The 18390-nt window shown below is 39.5% G+C and overlaps 1 protein-coding gene across 1 annotated transcript in view; it reads left to right on the forward strand.

The window, feature by feature from the left end:
- igsf9a (immunoglobulin superfamily, member 9a) overlaps nucleotides 1-18390 on the forward strand; it is a 104360-nt gene that overhangs the window by 11049 nt on the left and 74921 nt on the right. The window contains exons 2-3 of the mRNA XM_074689697.1: nucleotides 5972-6066; nucleotides 6147-6347. Coding sequence (XP_074545798.1) covers nucleotides 6006-6066; nucleotides 6147-6347 — 262 coding nt within the window. The 5' untranslated portion in view covers nucleotides 5972-6005. The remainder of the gene's footprint in view (nucleotides 1-5971; nucleotides 6067-6146; nucleotides 6348-18390) is intronic.

Consider the following 18390-nt stretch of genomic DNA (forward strand, 5'->3'; position numbering starts at 1 on the left):
CGAAGACTGTATAAATAATGAGCATAGTCACCATTATGTCTCCCATTACTTTCTGAAGCCAGAAGTAACCACGTCTGGATGAGCTTACTCACTCAGGATGTAGCTAACTGAGTGAGTGGTTGAGCTAATCTGTCAACACTCATGGGTCATTTATTACTGGCTGAGCCAGATTAACATTTATCATATTAGAAAGATGCTCTGGTGTTTATTAGAGTGGCTCTCCACAGCTGTTTGTTTACCGAGTAAAGTCATAGAGTCTTGTTAATGTAACAAATCTGTTGTTGTTTTCTTTAATTCTTGAGTGAACGAATGGCAGGTGTCCTGAGCCAACAAACCCTGTTTGGTTAGTGAAACACTCAAGACTTTTATTGTGAAAACATCAACACAAAAACACTTGAATTTTAATTGCTATTTTGCAAAACAGCTTGAGCTAATAAGCATCCATTTTGTGCCAAAACACACAGGAAAAACAACCAGTAGACTTTTTCTGAGTGGAAAAGAAAACAGTTGCAACCAAACCTTGTTGAATCAGTGGGCAAACATGTTTATCTGCAGTAAAAGAAAAAGCAAAGTGAGGATTTTTCAGCTCTTGGTTCAGAAGCCAAGTGGTTACTGGAAAAACACAAGTTTTGTTTTTTTCACTTGCAGAAGTATTTGGTCAAATCCTGGTGGTTAATTTGCTTCGCGCAGTTGTTGCAGATTTGTCGGCTGAACATCCATGATGAGAATCTCCTGTTCCACCACATCCCAAAGGTGCTCTATTGGATTGAGATCTGGGGACTGTGGAGGACATTTGAGTGCAGGGAACTCATTGTTATGTTGAAGAAAGCAGTCTGAGATGATTCCAGCTTTATGACATGGAGCGTTATCCTGCTGGAAGTAGCCATCAGAAGATGGGTACACTGTGCTCATAAAGGGATGGACATGGTCAGCAACAATACTCAGGTAGGCTGTGGACTTTAAACCATGCTCAGTTGGTACTAAGGGGCCCAAAGTGAGCCAAGAAAATATCCCCCACACCATTACACCAGCAGCAGCAGCCTGAACCTTTGATACAAGGCAGGATGGATCCATGCTTTCGTGTTGTTGAGGCCAAATTCTGACCCTACCATCTGAATGTGGAGCAGAAATCCAGGCTCATCAGACCAGGCAACATTTTTCCAATCTTCTATTGTCCAGTTTTGGTGTTGCTGTGTGAATTGTAGCCTCAGTTTCCTGTTCTTAGCTGACAGGAGGGTCACTCGGTGTGGTCTTCTGCTGCTGTAGACCATCTGCCTCAAGGTTGGACGTGTTGTGTGTTCAGAGATGCTCTTCTGCAGACCTCAGTTGTAACCAGTGGTTATTTGAGTTACTGTTGCCTTTCTATCAGCTCCAACCAGTTTGTCCATTCTCCTCTGACCTCTGGCATCATCAAGGCCCACAGAACTGCTGCTCACTGGATATTTTCTCTTTTTGGGACCATTCTCTGTAAACCCTAGAGATGGTTGTGGGTTAAAATCCCAGTAGATCAGCAGTTTCTGAAATACTCAGACCAGCCCGTCAAAGTCACTCAAATCACCTTTCTTCCTCATTCTAATGCTTGGTTTGAACTGCAGCAGATCGTCTTGACCATGTCTACATGCCTAAATGCATTGAGTTGCTGCCATGTGATTGTCTGGTTAGAAATGTGCGGCAAGCAGAGAGAAGTATCCTTGAAACCAATCCAAACAACTCAACAAATATCCTGTGTTTCACATTTCCTTACGGTGTGAGAATCAGTGTCGGTCTGTGCACATGTGCTCTGTAAACAATACTCATGCGAGAAATGAAATGACCAGGAAACAAACACGTTGAAACCTTTTTTATCTTCAGTTTGCCGCTGTGCTGGGGTGAGAGGATGCAGCTCTGCTGATAAATCTGTTACTGTGGCTCGGTCATGATTAAGCAGTGGGTGCCTGTTCCTTTCCATGTGTAGATTAAAACAACAACACAGAAATTCAGCAGCATGCCTGTCACTGACATTTCTATTTCTGTCAGCTGATAAATCTGCGTGGCACAGAGCGCTTTCTTTTGAGAGCTACTGGCTCATTTATTTTAGCTTTAACGCTTTTCTGAGTGCCATGCTGTCAGGGTCCTTATGTTTATGCATGTCCTCGGTGTTAGCAGATGAGGGAACACGTCTGAGGGGAACTGTCTGGAGACCATCTGTGTTACCACGGTGGAGGGTTTCACCTGCGCAGGCCACTCTGTCTGGCTGCTCTGTGTGACTTTAGCTCAGATTTAATGACAGAAAATGTCCTGCAGTTTAACAAGACTCTCTTTTTTTGCCAGTCATCTTGTCCCTTGTTGTTTCTCTGCTCTATTTCTCTCCATAACAGTTTTTTTTTTACCACTCCTTTTCTGCTTTATTGCTTCACCATTTTGCCTGACTCAAATAAGTTGCACCTTGTTAGAGCAATAAAACCATAAGCAGTGAATACTTTTCAGTCGAGAAGAAGTGTCTGCTTATATATCTCCATCAGTGACATGATGAATGCTATTATTGGATACGCGCTCCTTATTATCCACATTTTTCTGAGTTAACAAGAGACGGATGATGAAGAATAAGAAGAAGCTCTGCATCTTTTCATATTATGTCAAACAGAAAAGAGCCACTGCTGCCTTCTTATGTGAACAGTCTAAATAAGTGCTTGTGTGTAGCTGTTTCCAGACTTTCATGTTTTGTGAAGTCTAGAAATAAAAGAATCATAATGCGCAAGTTTTACCTTGAGACATTCTCAGCACACAGTCAACACTAATTCAAATGTGGAAAGCCCAGGATCAAGCCTCTGTTGTGCTGATTTGCATAAAGCCAGCAGGGTGAAGGGCAGAGGATGGAGGCAGGCAGAGGTCCGCAGCTACGCAGCAGATTGAGAATTTATTTTTCTTTTTTTTGTCTCTCGCTTTGATTTGAGGCATTTGTGTTTGCTGTGCTGTTTGCTGAAGCAAGGGAGTGTTGTTGGAACAGAGGCAGCAGCTGGGGACAGGCTGCTTGATAGTTTTCACCACTTTAGACTTTGTCCCCACTATCACATGAAAAAAGCAGATAAAGTGTGATGGTGAGAGACGGTTGATATGCACATGTGTGTCATACTGGATGAGGTGCCAGCTCATACCCAGGATCAAGGACATTTTCTGAAGGAGCACCTTAAATCTTATTAATCATTATTGACGGTTTGTTATTTACACTGATGATGACAGAGACATGAAACTGGGTGAATTGAACTTGTGCACAATAAACTTCAAATACCTTCCTATGACCTAAGCTCTCATAAAAACTAGTGATACTGAACACCGATACCACTAGTACTATTACAAATGGCTCTCTCTGAGTTCACGATTTGTTTTTTCAACTTCTAAATCACCAAGTTAGAAAAAATTCACCCCCGCGAAGGGTTGTGCCATTAGCAAAATCAGTGTTTCAGACCCAAGCTGTTTTTTGAACCAGGCTGTAAGTGTGCTTTTTATTAATAATTTTTTAAGTCTTTTTTTGGGGCTAGGTGTGTGATTAGCAGTCTTTCTGAAACTTTTAGCACTTCTGCAAAGACTTCATTTTTCTAAACCAGATGTTGCCCCTTGGTCTGAACAAGACCTGATGCAGTATCAGCTGCTGAAATCAGTAGCCTTTGCAAGTATCAGTACCTTAAGGTCAGGCTGGTATTGGCCAGATAACAGATACCGATACCAGATTTTTTTTCCTTGTTGCTAGGTGCCGCGCAAGTGGCTGTCTGTTTCGGCAGCTCTCTCTTCCTTGTACGTTTCTTGCAATTTTTTCATCATCTTTGTATGGCTCATTCATTGGTCATGGACACCAAGCTGGTTGTGTCTTCGGCAATATTTACAATTTTTGCTCCTGTGTTTGTCTGGAGATACTACATGTAACCATGGCAGCATTGTTTACATGTGAGATCAGCTGTTAGCAGCCTGTAGCATGTCAATGCTAACTGGTGCAAGGTCAGATGTTTCCCACAAGGTGTGGAGAAGGAGGTGAAGACGACGTGCTTGTTCTCAGGTGTGAGCTAAGAAGTGTCGACATCAACCTGTCTACCCATCCATCGTTACTGGGAACGTAAGATCTATCTCCAATAAGATGGACAAGCTAGCCGTGCTAACCCAGCAACAGAGGGGGCCAGAAGCATCATGCTATTCACAGACATGGCTAATGGAGCTAGCACCAGACACCAACACCACATTGGAAGAGCTTCACCTGCTGTGAGCAGACAGGATCCAGGAGACAGAGACTGAACAGACTGCTGAAGAAGCTCAGTCCTGGACCCTGTGGAGGTGGAGGCTGGCTGAACTGGACAATGATGGACAAACTGTCAGCATCTATTTTCTTATGGAGCTTTTTGCACTTTCTATACACTTTCTTACTTTGTTTTCTTGATTGCTGCTGTGACTCCTTCCAAAGCAGACAGTATTCACTGCTTTGCATATGTACATATCATTTTCACTGGTTGCGTTCATACTTTAAGTTTTACAATACATGCTTCACATCTATGACTCAGCTGTATTGATTCACAACAGTAAAAGCAATTAGATATTTGGATTGAAAAACAGGTTTTTGCACAGCCTGAACCATTTCCTGTATTAGTGACTCAGTCAAGTCTATGCATAATATAAACTATTAATCTAAAATATATTCATAGTTTTTTGAATAACTCCTTCTTCAGACTCGCGCTCATTCTTCACCTTTTCTTTCATCTCAGCGAGTCGGAGGAGCTTTTTACTTTCTTGTGTTTGGTTTTGAAGTCGCGCGAGTATCTCTTAACATCTTTTCACTGCTGTGTGATGTCCTGCCATGCTCGTCTGGTACAATGATACAGATCATGTCGTCCCCTCAAAGGTCATTAGGCCACTGCTCAGTGTCATGAAAAAGTGATGTGCCCATGATATGTGTTTGCATATTATAAGGATGTATAATCTTGGTATATTTTGACTCTTTTTTTTGATATTTTTTCTTCAAATGTGACCATGCAACTTTTATAAAATGATAAAAAGAAAAACAAAAACAACATGAAACGTTGACCTGATAAGCATTGCAGCAGCATTGCCCTCATCTGGCCCGTGTTTTGATGGTTGTTATTGTGAGTGGACGGACTCACACACGTGCCTGGAGTATGAGTTAAGGGTGCTGCCACCCAAAATTAGTTTCAGCTTTTCATACCATGGAACCAGGATAATTAATCTTCATTTAATATATTTACGAATGGGGGGCCCAACTGTCAGCCCATTTCCTGTCAAACGTGACCTTATAACCTGGAGCAACAGCGGACGACTGCACATGACCTCGGTGAAACACGGTCAAACGCGTTGGAAAGATGTCCTTACATGACTTGTTTGTGGAGCAATTTTTGAAAAATATCACATTGTTAACGATGTTGATTGACAGAAAAGTATCAAGGTTTGTTTATTAACTCTTGTTTTTTCCTGTCTTAACTTTACCCTGTCGCTAAAATGAAGGTAAAGATGTTGTTTTGACTCCACTGAAGCGGTCACCATGTCTTGACATTTACTTGCGCTCCATGATGCCTTATGCTCCCATCAGCTCAGCTTATCTCTGTCCTTGAGTGCTGAGCCTCCTGGCTGCTCCAGCCAACCATCTCTATTGATGTGCTCCGAATAAAACACTTAGATGTCACTCTACACGTGACACTCAGAAGATTTATGTGACATTTATGACATTTACTTTCAGGAAAGGATATAGGGCCGTGAAGTTTTCTGGCAGCAGGGGCAGCTCTGCCCATTTGTGTAATGATATGGGATGAATTCCAGTTATTGGAAAGCTGTATAAAAATCTGAGAGCTCCTCTCCCCCTGTCTTTGAAATTATGACAGAAGCGACAGCTCGGCTGTAGCCTTTTAAGTTTGGAAATCTGTCACAGATGGCTGTCTCTTTGCATGCAGCCAAGGAAGTAATGTGATTGTGACAATTGTATCTCCTTTGCCAACAGATTGAACATGCTGCAGGTTGTATGAGTGACAGATATGGGATCAGCAGGATCATACATGCAGACTTTCGCTCTGGTGGCCATTTCTTGCCTGTTTTGTAAGTATCTGATAATTGACATGCCTCTCTTTTTAAGCTGAAATATTCACCTGACGTTTTGCTTCTCACACACTTGTCAGTCACCAGTGAAGGAGGAAGCCCGGAGGTGAAGGGGAAAGCAGGTGGTGCAGTGGAGTTGGAGTGCAGTTTCCCTCCATCAGGTCCCCCTACTGTGTCCTTGGCATCCTTGCATGTGGTGGAATGGGTTCGGCAGGGGCTGGACATCCCCGTCCTGATTAAATTCGGATCATACGCCCCTCGAGTGCATCCACAATATGAGGGTGAGTGTCTGTGGGAATGATCACATACACACAAGACATGACTCAATTAAAGACTATGTTACAGGAATCCCTTGTGATTAATTAGCATTGGTACAATATGTATGCTCTCCATGTAAAGTACTTCTGCTCTTTCTTTTTACATTTTAAATTTTTGACCTTCACCTCGTTTTTGTGTTGCTGCATAATAATTCGTGCTTATGCTCAAACTTGTAAACTTTTCTCACTTCGATATTGTCTCACAATGAGGGAGGAGAAAAGGGATTCTATTGTTTCAACGATCTTTAAAAAGCCTGACCATTTATTTAAATAACTGACAGCATATACCTTCAATGTTCTGATCTTATTTTATTGAAAATCATTGAACAATACCTGTCAAACAATAAAGTCTTTATGTTTTAAGTTAAACAACCAATTAAGTGTCCTGAGTTTTCGGTCTCACAGCAAAAAGTGACAATAGCTAGCTGTCAGACCTTCCCGGAGGTTTACAAGATCAGTTTCATATGTTAGGTTGGGCCAATCACGGATCCCCAAAAATTAAGGATATCAGCACCGATCGATTGGTGCATGTCTTAATTCATTATCACTCATTTATAATCATACCCAGTTTTTCAGTTAATTAAAGATAAAACCGTATAATTTTCATAGAGGTACGTACAAAGAGACTGCAGAACAGGAAGTCAGTAGGAAATTTAAGTCCACTGATTTTTGTTAAGTAAATGTTTTTTTTTTTTTTTTTTTTTTACAAATATCTGTATTGATTTTTTATATGTGTTATATAAGGTATATATTTACACACATACACGTGAAACATGATACATGATACATATATACCCATAACAAATTACACAACAGTTATAGTAGAACAACAGGTATAACAAAAACAAAACAAAGCAAAACAAAACAAAACAGAGGGGCCATGTTGCAAATCAATTGATCCTTTCAACTTGAATGATTTTATGCTAGTTTAACCAAACACAGCCTACATGCCACCAGCTATAAAGGAGGATCTGTTTTAATTGGGCTCCCTCGCCACCTTCTGGCCCGGGGTCTCACAGACACTGTTGTAAATCACTTTTAGTGAGGCGTGTGTTTGTTTTGGAATTAAATGGAGATTGGATCGAAACAAATTTTCTTTGTCCAAGACAACTTTTACTTGATACACCGTGCCGAGGTAAGGTATTTATACAGTACAGTTATGTAGCACTATGGTTTGAAACATGACATCAAGCAAACTAGTAGTAGCTGGCTATATGTAGTGCTATTGGCAGCCTGGTGCTCCGATGTATCTGTAGGCTAATGTGACAACAAGTTAACACTGTCAGTTTGTGTGTAGTTTAGCAGCTGTCTATATTTAGCACAGCTGACAGCCCGAATCCTGTTTAGCTATGTCCTGCCAGTCATCTACCAATCAGAGCTAACGTAACCTCACTCTTCTTTTTATTGATAGACTCTCAAGTTTGAACAGACCACTGCAGAATAACTGCTGACTGGAATCAACATTAGCACAAACAGTTTAGCCCCTGTGTTAGCCTTTAGCTCGTGGTCTATCTCTCTCCTGTTTATCTTTCTTCTGCTCTTCTGTCCTTTTTCTGTCTGACAGTTAGGCTCCAGTGTCCATCACTACAAAAATAATCACAGAAATAGTTTTCAACATAGAAAAACACAGGTCTCTCTTCTCACTACTAAACCTAGTCAGCCGGCGTGGTGTTGTCATAGAGAACTGGATGTGCTGTCAGTCAATCTGGTCTTGGTCGACCCGACCTGGAAGCTAAAAATTAGCAATTTAAAATAACCTGTAACTTGTTATATTGGTGCTCCTCTTTGAAAACTGAAGCTAGTAGCAGATGACTTTACCACATTTGAAACCTAATGTATGAAGTGTAGTTAAGGCCTATATATAAAAATTCTGTGTAATAAAAAAAGATAGATTATCCATTTTAATGACTTGTGAGGGTGGTAACACCTCTATTGTAAACATGCTGTAAAAGTTCAACCTCCGCGTGATTTCAGTTGTGTTACAACTCCAGTGGAAAACGACATCAGCAGCAACATCCAGTATCAAAGGGATGCAATCCTGAACTATAGATCAGAGGAAATTTTATTGCGGTCCTTCTTCTTTCTTTGTGACCAAAAGACAGTTAGTTTTGGTGATATTTCTGTGAACCTGTGTCTCAGAGATTCTTTCCCTTTTTTTTTAAGAATAGAAACAATTGACCGTCAAAACTGCAAGAAAAAAGTGATTAAGCCCCAGGATATAAAAGGAGCAGTATAAATAGAAAAAAGGACTTTGTTGGAAGAGTGAGTCTGTTTTTTCCAACTGAAAGAATGTAACCAGTATCTGGGTCTGGGCGTGTTTTCAGCACCACACCTTGATAGCCTTTCAAATCAGTCTCAGTGGGAGCTACTTTTTCTGTGGCTGAAACTCTCACATTGCATCACGGCCCATTGTGCTCTTTCTGCCCACAGCGCTGGGAACAAAGAACATCTGTGGGGAAAAATATCCTCAATGGACCAAGAAAACCTGTGTGTAGCTCCTGTTATCCTTTAAAGCCACAAACAATGGGACTGGTGTGGACAAAAGGAGAGCATGTCTGGGTGGCTCAGATCTTCCTTTTGTCAGAGGAGTTCGACAGCATAGAATTTTACCCTGTCCACTTTTCCAAAGGCCATTTTAACTCCAGCAAGAGGGCCATGCTGGGTTTTGACTAAGGGGTACTTGAAGAGAGAAACTATTTGAACAAGCTTTTCGACGTCTCCTTAAAGTATAGCATTCATCTTTATGTTTAGTATTCAGGGGACAGCACACAGGTAACCTCTATTTGTCATTTCCTTTTAACGTAAACGCTCATAGATGGTAGATAACAACACTTCATATTAAAACGGCTCAAACATTAGACATTCAACCCCTTAAACACATCTTACTCACTGTTGCATCAGTTAGTACAAAGTCATACTGCGCAGCAAAATATTGTTCAAACCCACCAAACTTAATTTGGAATTCTGGTGGAGATCCGAAACATTTTTAAAGATATCAAATATCTCAGGCTGGTTTTTTGGGGGAAGGTGGATCCACAGAATATATCATATTTTAAAGTATTTGACAGAGGGAGGAATATATCTCCCTGGGTTAATTTAACCAGCTTCAATGAAAATCTGGAACAAGATGATAAAGTAGAAGTGACTATCAGCAGTGTGGAGTGGGAGGAATTTCTCATTTGTCAAGAGTAAATAAAGCGGGGTCAAAAAGCAAAGAATTAGTTCAGGACATAAATGGTAATTTGTGGAATCTGATAAATAAAAGATGCGGCACATTTTTAGATAAAAGCATCACCACTGGGAATATTTAAAACTGATTTCACTCACACATCATTATCACCTCACTGCCTTTGTATTATTTCAAGCTTTTTGAGGACAAAGTAGCAATTTAATCCGACACCTTTTGGCTCTGCAAACACGAGACGGGCATGCAACTTTATGTATGTCAGCAGTTCATCACCCTCTTACCATAAAGGTATCCACGGGCTACAAACACATTGGATGTGTTAAACTGTAGGAATGTACGTGTTTTAAAGTCCTAATACGGACATTTCATCTTTGAGTCAGAGAATGCACAGTTTGGGGTCACTGAAAAGAGCACACTATAAATAGCTGCAACAAAGACCATGTCATGTGACAAATAACTGATAATGTTTGTTGCCTTAAACAGTCAATACTCCAATCAGACTAAGTCACTTCCAGTTCTGAGTTAGAGCCTAAATTATTGACACCAATGTAGATTTTTTTTTAAGCTCTGACTATAAATATATATATTTTTTATATTTCTTTAAGTGATGCAAGTACAATACAAGTGGTCTCTCTCTCTCTCTCTCTCTCGCTGTATATATATATATATATATATATATATATATATATATATATATATATATATATATATATATATATATATATATATATATATATATGAAAATTTAGGGAAATGAGAACAAAACTAATAAAACAAAAACTAAACAGTCAAAAACAACGTCAGCAGACTAGCACAAATTGCGTGTTTCAATTGTGTGTGTGCGTTTGTGTACATGCGTATATGTTAAGGGCGCACAGACATTTTTGAGAAAAAAAAAAAGAATAAAAATAGTTAATGAAATATTGAAATAATTCATGGCCCTGAGGGATGGCAGTAGCAATAGTTATTACAATTACAATATTTGTAATTATAGTAAAGAATTCAAGATTATCTAGCTTTAGTAATAATACTTTGCAAACAAACCAAAAAAATAATTATATTAAAATGGATTTTAGAGCAAAATCCAACAACACACAATATACAAAAAAATGAAAATAATGCTGATAATAATAGCAATAATAAAAATAATAATAATAATAATAATAATAATAATAATAATAATAATAATAATAATAATAATAATAATAATAATAATCAAACAATGAGTAAATAGATCAAATAAAAGTTGAAAAAGAAGGGAGGAAAAAAAAGAAAAGAAAATCTTGAATATATACATTTGCAGAAATTGATAATAACAAAGGAGAAAACCAATGTTGGTTATTGTTTCATGGCAGATATATAGAGGGATTATTTGTTTATCAACAAAAGCAGATGTGCACGCAACTTAATGGCAGAAGCACTGCAGAGTATAACGGTTTGTCAACTGACTTGGAGGAGCAGACCACCAGAAAGCACTTTTGATGGTTGTGTGTTTCAGGGTTAATTGACTGGTTAATGATTTCATAATGTGTAATTTTACTTTAATCATAAATGATCTGTTTCCGTCAATCGTAGTTAATAGGTTCACTTAATATTTATCTCTATATTGAGTTCATGTTTGGTCATAACCTCGGCCCCAAACCAAGTTTTTCATTAAATAAGCAAAGTAAAATCTGTATTCTGAATATCAGCAGTTTGTATTGCCTGTTTGTGGTCAAACCTGGTTAACAGAAGTTGGATAAAGTCGGCACATCATATTACACACTGGTAGACGTTGCCGGTGTTTCAGTGTAAAGTAATACTCTTGGCTGTTAATTCACTTATACTCTCAGGTGAGAGTCACCAGTTAGCATGGTTGCTATTAACTCCAAACCACTGGTTGCTCTGTAACCATCCAAACTCGATAGACATTGCCTCTGTTTTATAGTATTGTTTCTGGCAACTAACCACAGAACAACCGTAAAGTTTTATGCTGTTAACAGCTTTAATACAGTGTTTAAAGTAATGTAGCTAAACGCTGCTTCGTCTGGACTGATAATCCCTCTATGAGACACACTTCTAATACATTTTTTTGTCATCAAATGTGTGCTAGGTCCTTTTTGGTGTTACGTTTGTTTATTTGCAGACAGTGGGTTGAAACATACCTCACTACAAGTAAAGATAGCTGGCAGGTTGAATATAACAGACACTGGACAGAGCTGCTCATCTGCACAGAAACTGCTTATTGCTGAATGCATTCTACGTGAAGGGTTTTCTACTTTTCCAGATTCTATGGTGATACTTGAAAAATATGGCTTAGCCTGAAGTCTGCTACTTTTAAATTAAACCTGAGGATGGTCTATGTAAAGGCTGGAAATAAACAACTGTGCACATGCTCAAGGTAATGAAGCAGCAGGTCTCCTGGTAAAATGGTGTGACACAGTGACATGTTTTAAATAGCTTCCAAGCTAAATGTCAGAGAAAAAAATCAATACTTCTGGCTCTGCCTGAGCTGAAAATACTTGTTAGCGGGATCAATTCATTGTTTGTTTTTTGGATTTGTCGACAGCAAGACAAGCAGGGAATATTGCCAGCCTTATCCTTTGCTCCTCTATTTAAACACAACCTGAAGAAGTCATTGGTTGCACAGATTCATTGGTTGTTCTGACACATTAAAGAGCAGTAATTGTTGCATTTAGGTATTTGTTTGCCAAAGGATCAGAACCTGCTTTTAACTGAGCCAAGGCCTTTCTCATTTGAGTTGAATGCCACTCCCTCGGCCGACACAAGGAAATACGATACAGACATTTACATAGCAATAAAGTCAGGCTGAACCTTGGCTGATGAATTATTGGAAGTGGGAGCGGGGCAGACTTTAATTCCAGCCCGGGCTCATAAAAGACAGTAGCCTTTTGTAGCTGACTCTGAAGACGATCCTTCAACGCACGCTGATGTCACACTTCATTACACTGGATGTTAGCTGAAGAAGAAGCGAGGCAATATACTGGCAGTAAAACTCTAAAGTTTGCCTACCCTTTGGCCTGTGAATCACACTTATTGTACACTGAACCCAACCGTAAAGCTTCCTGCATAGAAAAACACCTTCTTTTATAGAGACAGGTATGTTAATCACATGCCTCTCAAGTAACAAACAGAAAGCTGCTGTTCTACACAAAAGGTTTGAATAAAGATGCTTTGTCCAATCTGATGCTGGGCTTTCCCACAGGCACAGGCTGGTGTGGAGGTAACAGGTGCAACATTGGAAGCTAACACTTTAGAAATGGAAGGACAGGTGTGGGTTTCACCTCCTCAGGCCATGAATGTTCTCAGGTGTCTCAACAGTTTGGTTTCAAGAGCTGGAGCCCAACTGTTGCTTTGGTGTAGTGATCCTTGCAGCCATACAAGTGATTCATTCTGCTGAGGTTCAGTTTTTTGTCCCACTGTTCTTCCCTCTTTGCCAACTTAAAAGGATAAAAACTGACCTTTCGTGATTGCAGGCCATCTCTCCCATCAATACTCTTTGTGGCTGACCTTGCGTGGAGCTTCACAGTGTGTAAGATACATTAGATTTTGGTCAGATTGCTCCCCTGAGAGTGTTAAGAGCTAAAAGGGTTTAAATGTATTTGTTGTAATAGAGCAGTTAAGATCAGAGGATTAGTGTCTGATCTGTGAAGAGGACAGAGAGTCCCTCTGTGCCCCTACAGTTGCTGACTGTATTAAAAACACAGCTGTATGAGTCAAGCGACACCCTCCAGTCTCAAATAATGAGGCTAATTTTGAAGCGCTAAAAACTGAAGTTTCTTTGGTGCACACGGGGCCACTTCACACACATTCAGTCTAAAGGCAGTGAGTTTTTTTGTAACTCATTACTTTTGCATGGTTTCAGGCCTAGCTGAATTGACTGACAGTTGAGCAAACTGCAGCGGTTAGCCAGGACACTAAAGCCTCGTCTCCACCAAGCGGTTCAGTTCGGTTCGTCTTGGCATGGCACACATTTTATGCAGTTTCCACTGACTAACCCTGAGACAGATCCCCAAATGACAAAGATAAGCTATGCCATTTTGGGACCTTTCCATAGGGGTACCAGGCTTAACCAATGTGATCCCAGAAGAGTGAGCTACAACATTGTAGACCGTTAATTAGTTGAAGGAATCGTTGTTTACTGTGCGACAGTGGTTGTATTTTTCCTTGAAGCACACAGCCTTTTCTGAATAAAACAAAAACAAAACTTAATTGCGCTTTGTATCCAACAGCCACATGGAAATCACAAAGGTAGCAAACTGCCAGATGTCTCCCATAACTGATCTTTTTTTACTCTGTCATCTTTTTCTTCTTCATTGGATTTATTACTGGAATACACTGCGTTGCGCTGCTATGGTGTCACGCTATAATGTTACTGATGCAGCCATCGGTATCCGGCTTACATGCTTAGAATATAATTAAAATATAATTTTATGTAATATAATAGAATTTAATGTAATAGAATTTAATATAATGGAATAGAATGGATTTTTTTTTTTACCACAGGAGCTCACAGAAAAAGTGCTATAATGCAATAACAATAATAAAGAATAATGATAATACAAATATGAAATAAGAAATTTAAATAAATATAGAAAAAAAGAAAAATGAGAAGTTACTAAAACAAAAATATAAATATCAAATATATAAAAATAAGAAATATATATAAAAAGAAAAAAAAATAGGAAAAATAGAAAAATAAGAAAAATAAAAAAACAAAAATATAGAAATAAGAAAAATATAAAAATAAGAAAAACAGAAAAATAAAGGAAATACTAAAATAAAAAGAATACATTAAATTGAAAAATAGAAAAATAAAGAAAATGGAAAATCACATAAATAGAAAAATAAGAAAAATGAGAAAAAATCGAGAAAAATAGGTGGGGGCATGGTTGGCTGTGTAGACGCAAACAGGATCAGGCTTATGGAGCACACCTGTACCAAACTGTACTGATCTAGTTTGGTGGAAATGGGGCTTAAAGGCCTCAACTGAAAATGACCCAACTTTTCCAACATGGCAACACCCATCAACAGGCGTCAAAACACAGCTTTAGGACACAATGAGTGACATCGCTGAGACTATGTCTGTGTATTGTACCGTCTATGGGATGAATACTGCAAAAGTTCTTTATGAGTAAAATCTCAATACATCTGTGCAGGAACACAGTACATACAGCCAATATACCTACTGTACTTACCTTTCCCCACACGGACAAACATGAAGGTTTGCTCTGAAATTGCTCATCTCTCTTCCAACAGCAAGCTGATCCCAATTCAAATTCCAAACCATCACACACTCAAGTATAATGGAGCAGCAAGCTGCGACCTCATGTGAAACCTTATCTGTGCTCGAACCTGAATGTCTCTGCGAGGTTTGTCAAAAGCTGACGACATCCTTGAAGATGCTGTGGGCGCTCTGCCTGTAAATATCACATTCTCAGGGACACGAAGGTCCGTGTCGTGAAGAGCAGTTTTGAATTTTTCATACAGAATCCTGTGGCTGAACCAGAAGCTCAGTAGGAAATCCCCCAAAAGACTTTTTTTATCATTTAAAAACTTCATTTCTGAAATGTTACACGTCCATTTTTGGAGGACAGAAAATCAATATCTCTGGGGCCTCTTTCACTCTGAATGCAACAGAAAAACAAACACACTGGGTGGCCTTTGAAGTCTTTTTTTGGCGGCTAAAGGCCTGCTTTGTTGTGAATTAATCAACTTCCTGATCCTGATTCACATCCTATTCCTTTGTCCTTTACAGACAAACAAAAACCAAGTGCTTATGAAGTGCCATTAGTCTACTAAGTGATTAGGTGTCATTATATCATCAAATGACAAATTTTGTTGTTGGCACCAGAATTACTAGCTTTACAGATAAGTTCCCTGATATCTCTGTCACTGCAGCAGGTTGCTTGTAGCAAAGCAGCGTTTGCCAATATCTGGAACAAAATAAAGAAATAGATAAAGCTGTTTGTAAAGCAATCTTACATCGTTTAGACAAGTGGTTCTCAAAGTGGGGTCCTAGGACCCCTAGTAGTCCCCGAGTACTCCCCGAACCATATCTTGGGGGTCCACAGGATAATTCAAAATTGATAGTAAAAGCATGCTGTATCACTAAAAAACAAAACAAAACTGTGATGCACCAATAAAATCAGCTATACCCCTGCTCATTTTTTTCTCTCCATGAGATCAATTCTGATATGACAGTGGTGTCTATCACTTAATAGTGTGCAACAACAGAAATGAAAAACACCTTGGAGCCAACATTTTCTCAAAAATTAAAAAACAAATGACTTAAGAAGTATGAATTTAGCCTAATTCTATCGTTGCAAAGTACTACATAGTTCATAGCTACATAGTATTATATTATGCTAATCAGTGTTATGCTAATGGGATCATCCTTTGAAAAGCGCCACAACTGAAAGGGGTCTGCGGTCTAAAAATGCTTGAGAACCCCTGGTCTAGATTGTTGAAACATCCCTAAGAACTATTTTAAAGGTAGAGACTGCAGGATTTTCCTTAAAAATAGGTTAAAGTCAACTTCAACAGGAATAATCCTGCTCAGTCGTCTCCTACGGGCGCTTATACATGTGTGTTAGTGTCTGTGTCTGCCTCAAACCCTCTCTTCTGCCTGTGTGTTGATGTTCTGGTTGTTACGGGACGTTTCTGGGTGGAGAGTGGACATGGCCACCTCAGCCAATCACAGGGGGCCTAGTATGCAGGTGACTTTGCGTGGCGATTAGCTAGTTGAAGAAGCTTTCCAAAGCGGCTAGGATAGCAGATGTAGCACTGAAAAAAGGAAACACAATCCAAGCTAAGCAGATAACAGCCAACTAGATGAAGCTTTTTCCTGTGCGAGGGTGATGCTTGGCTTGATTTTCACTCGCTTTAACACTAGAAGTCCCAGGGTTTTCTTACCCCTGCTGCAATGCCCAGAGGACAGCCAAAAGGCTGCTCAGTTAGAATGTACAACTGAACGGCCTTCAATTAGCCACCATTGTTTTGCAAATGCAGCCATTACCTGACAGATTGGCAGTCCACAGATGTGATACATGATCAGGGGGGAGGGGTGTGCCTGAAAAGAGCCTGGAAGCTTCCAACATCTACAGAAACTTTTTGCATCGGGCTGATGGGAGTGTGAGGCAAGTGTAGCTGTAAATATCTCTGATATAATTAGAAAAAAATATTTCTTCCATAACCCATATTAGAGTGCCCTTGTCCAAAACAGCTGTTGACTGTTTAGTTTAAGTTTACTATATTTATTTTGAAGTTTTTTTTATAGCTATACTATCTCTATATTCTTCTTGATAGAACTTTGTTTATGTGTGTACAGTCTTTTGTGCAACTGTGAACATTGTAAGCTGCTACATAAAAGAAACCTAAACTGAACTGACTGCCTCTGTCACAAGCTCCCATCAGGTCCACTGTTAGCATGGCTGCTATTTTTTTTGACAATATATCTGCTTGTATAACTGTTGGTTCACATTTCACAAATGCACACACACACACACACACACACACACACACACACACACACACACACACACACACACACACACACACACACACACACACACACACACACACTGGTGCCACCCAAAGATCTAACTTTGAAGACATAGAAAAAGATCCAGTGTTTTTTTCCACTATAATAGAGTGTTGAGTCTCAAGCATGCAAAGTTGACATGGGGTGCTTTGAGTAGCCTGGATAAAGGTTATCTTCATCTACCCATATTTGACATTTACTCCTGAGAGACACAGAAAATCCTAGTTAAAACAATAGAATAAGAAAATAAATAGTTAGAAAGATGGATGGAAAATGTAAAAGCAGGCCAACTGGATGTAAGGTGGAAGGGTGGGTGTGGCTGTGACCGATGGCTAAACTAGGGACCCGAGGTGGATAAAAATCTCACTCACGGCCCATGATAGTTCATTTACTCAACCTGTGCATCAGCAATAAATCTCAGAAAGAAATAAAAATCATAAACTGTGTTGACCTCATACTGAGAAGGGAGGGGAAAATAACTTTCTGTCGTGATCACAAAAGTGGACTAATTATAGCTTGTTGAACATAAAATGAAGTCATTAACATTTTATACTAAACCTCTACCTCTCTCTCATAACATTACAACACATTGGTTTATTCAGGTAAAGGCATAGCAACATCTTTTCCTTTTTCAGTAGTTCAGGAGAAAGTAATTGCCTCATTTACAAAACAATAGTGATCCGATGGCTGTTCACACCTAAAGTAGAGATGTTGATTCCAGACTAATCCAGCCACTTGGCTGCCCCTTGGGCATGGAAGGTAGAAAAGCCAAATGGCTGGGCTGTGGGACTTCTAGTGTTAAGGCACTTGGAGAGCAGCAAGGGATGAAGAGTGACGTAAGTTAGCTTTCTACTGAGCAGGTATGTGTCAAACACCAGTGATTAGCTTGTGCTAACATGCCAAGTCTCTTGAGTCTCTCCCACGCAGAAACGCGATGCTGCAGCTGGTTGCTGTACTAGTTAGTGTGTTCAAGTAGTCGCAGTTAGAGGCTGTGGGTGTGGGCTGCTGCTGGCATTGAGCCAAGGAGGAGGAGGCCAGTTTGAATGTGGTGTTTACTAACAGGTAAAGAAAATTCCTGCAGATGCTACCTCTTGGTACCCTTAACCACAAATCAAAACTTTCCTAAGAAATAAAAAGTCAATAGCTTAGTCTTGTCATTTTTTCTCTAAGTTTCCCAAAGCTGGTGGACTAATCATCAAAACACTTCTTGATCTGACTCAGATGTCATTCCACCTTGAAATTCTTGCAGTAACTCAGAGTAAATGCTGATTATTTTT

This window comes from Halichoeres trimaculatus, unplaced genomic scaffold (genome assembly GCF_033239565.1).
Source record: "Halichoeres trimaculatus isolate MK-OKI-2021-1 unplaced genomic scaffold, fHalTri1.1 fHalTri1_scaffold_16, whole genome shotgun sequence".
Lineage (NCBI taxonomy): Eukaryota > Metazoa > Chordata > Actinopteri > Labriformes > Labridae > Halichoeres > Halichoeres trimaculatus.